The 8,817-nt window shown below is 39.7% G+C and overlaps 1 protein-coding gene across 1 annotated transcript; it reads right to left on the reverse strand.

Annotated features, from left to right (window-relative positions):
* Window positions 1–1,846: 1,846 nt before the first annotated feature.
* plekha3 (pleckstrin homology domain containing, family A (phosphoinositide binding specific) member 3) lies at window positions 1,847–7,667 on the reverse strand. Its single transcript, XM_069718811.1, has 8 exons — window positions 7,352–7,667; window positions 5,395–5,511; window positions 5,164–5,313; window positions 4,798–4,919; window positions 4,284–4,388; window positions 3,743–3,786; window positions 2,613–2,707; window positions 1,847–2,519 (listed from the first exon to the last, which is right to left on the reverse strand). Exons 1-8 carry the CDS (start codon window positions 7,389–7,391, stop codon window positions 2,410–2,412), a joined length of 783 nt encoding a protein of 260 aa, XP_069574912.1. The 5' UTR covers window positions 7,392–7,667; the 3' UTR covers window positions 1,847–2,409.
* Between the last annotated feature and the right edge of the window lie 1,150 nt (window positions 7,668–8,817).

Below are 8,817 nucleotides of genomic sequence, written 5' to 3' on the forward strand. Positions count from 1 at the left end.
AAGCGGGCTAACTTTCGGGGCTTAAAGGTCCCAGAGTGGAAACGAACAGTCGAAGGCAGCACGACGTCCCACGTCTGGATGGTGAACACCAGTTTCTGAGAACCGCGCGGCTTCGGGCTTTACTGAACACGTCACGTCTCGTTTGCTTGAAGAAGACGTTCACATTATTTGCAGGACAAACACCAGAGTGGTGCCAAAATCTTATGACCCGAGGCGAAAGCAGATGAGCAGGTTTCCCCCCAAAAGACGACGCGAGTGAGTCGGAGATGAATCTGGACAGTTAAAAAAGATCAAATAAAAATCATGATGAAGGTCTTTTAAAAACTAACGCGGAGACATTCATGTAACCGGAGCAGCTGTGGAAGTCAAAGCAGGAAGGGAGGCGTGTGTGTGTGTGTGTGTGTGTGTGTGTGTGTGTGTGTGTGTGTGTGTGTGTGTGTGTGTGTGTGTGTGTGTTTTTTACATGTAAACACAATCATCGGTACTTTCGTCACTAATCTCCAGTTCTTACAGTACATTTGAAAATATAAAGACTTTAAAGTGCTAAAACAACCACGTGTCCGGACTGTGTGTCGGCGTGAAGGACTGCAGGATGAGTTCATCTCTCCGGCTGGAAGTTCAAACAAATCGAAAAATTCAGTCTGTTCGGGCCTAAAAACGTCATGAAGGTAAATACAAAATGTACTAAAGCACGAGACGTGTTTTGGGGACGAAGCGTGAACGTCCCGCTAAACCCACATTTTAAAAATGCCTTTCTTACTTTTTTTCTTTTTTTTTTTTTGCTCGTGTGTTTTAAAACAGTAAAATCTCACGACATCAGAGGAGAGTTTTCGATTCTCCTAATTTGAGCTTCGTTTCTCGACGCCCCGTCAAAGATTTTCGCTTAGAAAAGCAATAAAATCGCAAAAAGGCGTCGAAATCTTCCACGTCGGCCGCACAGAAGAAATGATTATGTTCAACTGGAGCGCTGATGGACAACGATCTGCACGCAGTCTTAGAAAGAACACAAAAAAAGGCCGTTTGTGTTGGCAGCTGCTGAAACGGACGAAACAAGACGACGACCGGCGAAGGACCGGCGTCGTCATGCCGACTGATTTATGCGTTTTGTTTAAACGTCAAAACAGGCTGAAAAGCACCAAACAAGCTCAACAGAAACTTGAAACTAATCTGTGAACGAAACGAACCAAATTCAAAACAGAGGAAGTTTCGAGTTTAGTCGCAGAAAATCAAAATAAAAAAAAAAACCGACGAGTCGTACAGGTCGAAGTCGCATCGCCGTTTTCTGTATTCGTAGTTTCTTTGCGTTTGTTTTCCTCGTACACGCTACGATAAAAAGCGCTTTTCAAAAATAGATTCAAACCGGTTTGGTGATTTTTTATTTTTTTATTTCTGAATTTACCGCCGACGTGCCGACGCGGTCGCGTTCGGCTGGAATTCGACACCTGGAGGCAGGAAACGCTCGAGAAGAACAAACATCGCAGGAAAAAAGAGCTGCCGCTCCCGAACACTAAAAAAAAACAAATAAAAAACAGCGTTCTGCTCGAGGAGCTGGAAGAAAAACAAAAAGGCGCCAGCTTTAATGTAGATAAATTACATTTGTGCAAAACGGGAGCGTCTGAAAGGCTCAAAAACTCCTCGTGTGTGTGTGTGTGTGTGTGTGTGTGTGTGTGTGTGTGTGTGTGTGTGTGTGTGTGTGTGTGTGTGTGTTTTTACTTCAATTTACTTCAAGACGCTCGAAGAGTTTTCCAAGAGAAAGAAGAGTTCTTGTGGAAAAAAGGCAGAAAATAGAAGCTTCTGCTTTCTGGATTTTGGAACAAAACTTTTTTGGCTGTGTGATACTTGTTGGTTGTTTTTTTTGTGGCCACAAACACAACGATTAAAGATCCTCCGTACATTCGCCGGGTCCGTTTTTAAAGCAGCTGTGGCAACGTCACCTGGGGGTTGTGGTGTGGGAGGGGTCGAGGAGCTGCCTGATACAATCATCTGGGTCCAAACTCAAGAAAATCCACCTGCTGGAAACAGGAAGTGCAGTTTTTTTTTATTCCTCCCCCCCCGTCCTCTCGTCCGACGGCTCCGAAAGTGTCCGCGGAGGGAAACGAGAGGACGGCGAGGTCGTCGTCTCGTCCCAGCAGGTCAAAGTTCAGCAGCTTCTGTCTCTCTGGTTTTGTACCGTGTGACCGAAACACTTCAAAAACAATAACAAAAAAAAAAAGGTGTTGAGAAACGTTTAGTTCATCGACCCCAAAGTGCTCGTGTTCAATCGGCCGACTTCCTGCAGGAGGTTTGAAGCATCCGTCAACTCGTCCCGTGTGTGACGACGTCAGCGTCTTTATTTATTTAATCTCCGAGTTCTGCGCAGGTTTTTCCCGACGGACGTCTCCGGGTCTTCAGGCGGACGTCTCCGGGTCTTCAGATGGACAGGTCCGTGTCCGTGTCGGTGGGCGTGGTCTTCGGGCTCGTGCTGCTTCCTCTCTCCTCGGGGATGGAGGACGAGTCGCCGTTGAAGCCGGGCAGGACGCCTGCAACACCACAAACATCAGGTGGGGTGAGTCCAACGCATGGGGGAGCAAATATTAATGGGGTGGAGCGGGGGTGGGGGGGCAGTGTCTCACGTTCGGTGTCGTAAACTGAGCTGTCGGAGCACGTCCGGTTGCGGCGCTGAGTTGACCTTTGACCTGCACTCACGAACTCCTTCAGCACACCTGACCTGAGGAGGAAAACAAAAACAACGATTATAAAAACAACAACAAACAAACACGCTCTTTTTACATGTCGGACAAACTTCACCTCCTGATCCAACTTTTATCTGTTGATGCGATACAAAAACAAATATCTCAGATCAGGAGAAATTTGCTCCGTCAGCAGAGATAAAAGTCACAATTTGAACTCTTTATTGTCTCTCCAGAGATTAAAGTTATCAGCGACTCTAAAACCTTAAATCTACTCGTGAGGAAAAAAAGGAAACGGGAGCTTTCGATCCTCCCCTTCCTTTTTTTAAAAACATTTTTTATCCAGCACGTGTGGAGATAAAGAGAAAATGTGAAGGTGGAGGAGTCAAAGAAAGATAAAACCATTTGTTTCTCGCCGGTTTGATTTTCAAGGTCAACAAAAATGTTACGATTCAAACGTGTTTCAGCTTCTCAGAAAACCAACATGTAGCAAAGAAAACAAAAAGCAAAGAGGAGAAACACTGAAAATCCCGACTTTAAATCACAAACAAAATGTGATCACAAAAACTGATGAAAAACACATCGTGGCATCTTTAAAAGGACAAATGGACTCTTTCCGAGTCCGTCGCTTAGCAACAGGATGAACACTGAACCGGGTTTTTCTTGTTGTAAAACTTCCTGCTGTTTTAGAAATGCCTAAAATAAACAGAGAAAGTTAAATGTAATATATATTCTTCTGATAACTGAAATGTTTTTTTTATTGTTTTTTTTTACAATAAACTGAAGTAATCTGTGGAAAGCCTGAACATGTGACAGATTTCCAGCCGGGTGCTGCGATGCTGCCCCCTAGAGGCTGAAGTTAATATTTATTCAGTAAAAAAAAAAAAAAAAAAAAAAAAGCGACATCCTAAAAGTGATGCTTTATAATGAACTGCAGAAAATGTTGATGCTTTTTCTGTTTTTTATTTGTACAGCAGGTCACGATCTCAAGTTTAAATAAAGCAGGTTTGACAGGAAGTGATTTTCATTCAATTGAATTAATTAATATAATGAACGCGTGCGTTTCAACTCACCTGTCGAAGCTGTAGGTTCCCGGGTGACTGATGGACCTCTTCATCTGTGCAGAAGAAGACGTTCACGATCAAAACAGAACTGTTTCAGTTTCAGCTTCCTTCTCCGAAACATTTTCTAATTAAAAATAGGAGCCCCGCGACTCGTTAACTTTAGTTCCCGTCAGTCACTTCCCACCGAACAAGGCTCTTCAAATGAGAATCCATTTCAACTTCCAAACCGTTTGCTCACTTTTAATCCATATTATCATTTGGCAAAGCTTATCTAACTAGTGACATTTCATTTTTTTTTTTTGGAGATCGTTTTCTTGCTGAGACTTTTATTTCAGCCCGCAGGCGTCAGGCGATTAATAAGAAGCGGGAAAAAAATACAATTAAATAGGAATAAAACAAAAATGTATCCGGGGCCAAATGAAAGCTCTCTGATTACTGAGACTGAGTCGTTTAGTGATTTATGGATGATGTCTTTCCTTCTACGTAAACCTGCATTTTTCATGCCGTCCGAGCTCGATGTTATTGTCCTTTAAAGATGGTTGAAAATTACCCTTTCGGGAGGTCGGAGGTCGGGGGTCAAACTCTGGTTGGCCAGGGTCATGCACTCCTCCAGAGTCCTGATGAACGTGGCACAGGTGGCGCTGAGGAGCGACGCCTGCAGAGAGATCGATAATCAGCTGAAGTGTTACACAAAACCGAGAAATTAAAAACAAATGAGATGCAGATTGTGTCAATTTTCTTTTTTATAGTAGGAGCCAAAAAAAAAAAAAAGTGTTTTAATGCATGTTGTTACTTCTAGTCTTCTATTTTGATGTATTTAGCAGGTGGATTCAGTTTCATTAATGTTTTTTTTGTTTTTTTGGCAGCTCCGAGACAAAAAGTGAGAATTTTCTGTCGACCGTCACGTTCAATTTAGTTTTTTTATTCAATTGGTCTTAAAAACAAGTCTGGACTTCAGTTTGGATTCATTAAGCCTCTTTCAGGAGAACCGACATCATGTTTATAAACTGTGTCTGTGTCTCTCCGGCATGAACCTGCATTAAAAGGTCTCTTGTGTTGCTCACCTCAGAAGTGGGCGTGGTCTCTGTGTCGGCGCTTTGCTGTGATTGGATGGTGTGGACCTGCTGGACCAGGAGGTCGCAGTACAGACGGAGTTCAGACATTTTAGTCTTCAGACAGTCAGGACCTGGAAACGGAGGAGAAAATATGTTAAATTTATAAAACGGATGAAGCTGGATAAATATTTACACTTAAATAATGTAAATGCAGCACAAACTTCTTGCAAAAATGTTTTTTGTTTGGATTTTTTTGCATAAATCCTGCTGAATTTAGTGAACAAAAAAAAAAAAAAAAAAAAAAAAAACACGATTACCCCTAAAAACGTTATTTTTATTATTTTTTTTCTCCAGATTTTTGTTTGTTTGTTTTACCTCTGTGTTTGTGACTGTCCAGCGTTCCAGCTTTGGACGACCCTAAAGCCACCAGCCACCGCTGCCTCTCCGCCGCGTTCACCGCTCGCACGTAGAAGTGCTGCTCGCCGGGGATGATCAGCTCCAGGCGGGTCGGATCTGTCGGATGGACTGAGACACGGAGTAGCGTGAGGTCGTAAGTGAGCGAGCGGGGGGGGGGGAGGAGGGGGGAGAAAAAAAGACGCGTCTCACCTTTGATGTCGCACACGGACATCTTGATGGAGCCTTTGCTTCCTTTGCCGACGTCGTCCTCGCTGTCGTAGTAAGAGATGACGCCGTTCTCTAAGACGAACCAGCGAGGCTGCCAGCCTGGTGGCGACAAAAACACGCGTGTTCAATACCGAAGAAACACGGCAGGAGTCGACGCCGATGGAGCTCAACAACACCAAGAAATGATCGCGTGAAAAGGAGGGAACAGTTTGTGGATTCGCCAATAAATGAAGTGGAAGAACAAACATTTTATCTGCAGACATCTGATGTTCAGTACTTTATTTTCTGGATTAATCGATGCAGTTTGGTCTCCAAAACTTCAGCAGAAAAGCTCATCACGGGTGTCCAAAATCCCAAAAGAGAATTCATTTTCTAATAATAATAAAACAATTTTTTTTTAAACAAATCTGCAAATATTCAGATTTGAGAATTTGGTCTTGAAACGTGAATTACAAAAATGTTGAGTTTCCTCCAGAAGTGGCAAACACCTTTAGAAACTGCTGTTTTGTGTTCATGTGCTTTTTTTTTTAAAACTGCCGAGCCGAGCGTTCAACACAAAGCAGGTTACAGCCGGAGTCATCGGGGGCGTGAGCCGACTATATTTCGTCCTCTGGCCCTTATTATTTATAGACATGCCACGCTGCTGTGATTAAGGCCAGATGCCCCTTTAGTCTGCGTCACCGAAGGGTTGGTTTTCACTTCCATCAGCAGACAATGTGAACGACATATAAAACCAGTGGTGGAAAATAACCTCATTGTTTGGGAGGATTTTACTTTTTTCATTTGAACCAGATTTGACACTAAAATGACAAACACATTTCAAATGCTTCTGACTTTTTATTTATTTATTGTTACGCCAAAGTGTCAAATTCATTTCCAAATTGGTTTCATTTTGAATAAACTTTTTTAAAAAAAAGGCTCAATTGAGGACAGAAACTTCCTTCAACTTTATGATTATCTATTTATTCTGAGTCGCCAACGACTTCAACCGTTCAACTAACAAACTATTCAGCTTTTTGAGGGCATTATCTGACATTTATACTTTTATTTTGGAATATTCAGTCTGATATTTATACTTTTATTTTGGAAAATTCAGTCGGACATTTATACTTTTATTTTGGAATATTCAGTCTGATATTTATACTTTTATTTTGGAAAATTCAGTCTGACATTTATACTTTTATTTTGGAAAATTCAGTCTGATATTTTATACTTTTATTTTGGAATATCTAGTCTAACATTTATACTTTTATTTTGGAATATCTAGTCTAACATTTATACTTTTATTTTGGAATATTCAGTCTGATATTTATACTTTTATTTTGGAATATTCAGTCGAACATTTATACTTTTATTTTGGAATATTCAGTCTGACATTTATACTTTTATTTTGGAATATTCAGTCTGACATTTATACTTTTATTTTGGAATATTCAGCTTCTTTTTTTTTAAGCATTCACGCTTTGCATTTTCTTGTTTTCCATCCGGTGACCCTTTCCAGGACCTGGAACCTTAGGTTGGGAAGCACTAATTAAAAAAAAAATTTAAAAAAAAATCCCTTGCTATAAATCCATAAAAATGCCAATTTTGTACTTTCACAAGTTGATTTTTTAACATATAATGTCTAATTTCTACAATATAGTACTTTTCCTAGGATATGACCACCAGTGTTTTCATCGCTGTTGAAATGAGGAGAAATCAGATGCCTGATGTTGATGTTATTTTTTTTTAATTGAACTATTAATGTTGACTCTTAATTAACGTTGGAGTCAAAACGTGAATTTATCTTTAAACGCCGTCGATGTGTATTTACTGCTAATATTTAGCCTCGTGAGCTAAGACGTGAACCGACCCACTGGTGAGGAGACGACCGAGGTTGGGTTTAAAGACGGGGACCGAGGACGGGGACAGAGGACGGGGACAGAAGACGGGCTCTCACCGGTCATGTAGTTGGTCCATTTGTGTAAGATCCCCTCCATGGCTTCACTTCTGCCGATGTTTACAGCTCGTTAGCTTCTCCGCCGGGTTTTTAAACGTGACGTCGCCGTTAGACGTTAACCGTCATCGCGAGCCGCTCCGGTTGTTGTTGTTGTTGTTGTTTGTTTGTTTGTTTGTTTTCCCCTCCTCCCCTCCTCCCCTCGACATACGTTAACTGTTCAGCGGGTTTTGCTCGAGCTGAATGGCGGCGCGGACGGGAGTGAAACCATGTTTGCAGCTGAAGCTGTTCTCGTTAAAAACTCGACCAGCGATCAGCTGATTGGGGAGAAACAAAAAAATGTCAACAAAACGGCTGCTGCGCTACGGAGACCCGCGGGGGACAATTCTGATTCATTCTTTGGCGATTTATGGCGGATGGGAATTCAGCGAAAGGTGCGTTACCGCCTCCACCGGATAGGAAGGTAACCCAGAAGTTACCTCTCCCCTTACAAATTACATGTCGTCTAAAATATGATTAAAAAAAAGTCATACTATAACATGTCATTTAAAATATGATAAAAAGTCATACTATAACATGTCGTCTAAAATATGATAAAAAAGTCACACTATAACATGTCGTCTAAAATATGATAAAAAAGTCATACTATAACATGTCATTTAAAATATGATTCATACTATAACATGTCGTCTAAAATATGATAAAAAAAACTATCATGTCTATAACATATAACATGTCTAAAATATGATAAAAAAAGTCACACTATAGCATGTCGTCTAAAATATGATAAAAAAGTCATACTATAACATGTCATTTAAAATATGATAAAAAAGTCATACTATAACATGTCGTTTAAAATATGATAAAAAAGTCATACTATAACATGTCATTTAAAATATGATAAAAAAGTCATACTATAACATGTCGTTTAAAATATGATAAAAAAGTCATACTATAACATGTCATTTAAAATATGATAAAAAAGTCATACTATAACATGTCGTTTAAAATATGATAAAAAAGTCATACTATAACATGTCGTCTAAAATATGATAAAAAAGTCATACTATAACATGTCATTTAAAATATGATAAAAAAGTCATACTATAACATGTCATTTAAAATATGATAAAAAAGTCATACTATAACATGTCATTTAAAATATGATAAAAAAGTCATACTATAACATGTCATTTAAAATATGATAAAAAAGTCATACTATAACATGTCGTTTAAAATATGATAAAAAATTCACACTGTAGCATGTCGTCTAAAATATGATAAAAAAGTCATACTATAACATGTCGTCTAAAATATGATAAAAAAGTCATACTATAGCATGTCGTCTAAAATATGATAAAAAAGTCACACTATAACATGTCGTCTAAAATATGATAAAAAAGTCATACTATAACATGTCATTTAAAATATGATAAAAAAGTCATACTATAACATGTCATTTAAAATAT

The sequence above is a fragment of the Brachyistius frenatus genome, unplaced genomic scaffold (genome assembly GCF_029030835.1).
Source record: "Brachyistius frenatus isolate BFR_SWC_R1_liver_20210118 unplaced genomic scaffold, ASM2903083v1 Contig_200, whole genome shotgun sequence".
NCBI classification, from domain to species: Eukaryota; Metazoa; Chordata; class Actinopteri; family Embiotocidae; genus Brachyistius; species Brachyistius frenatus.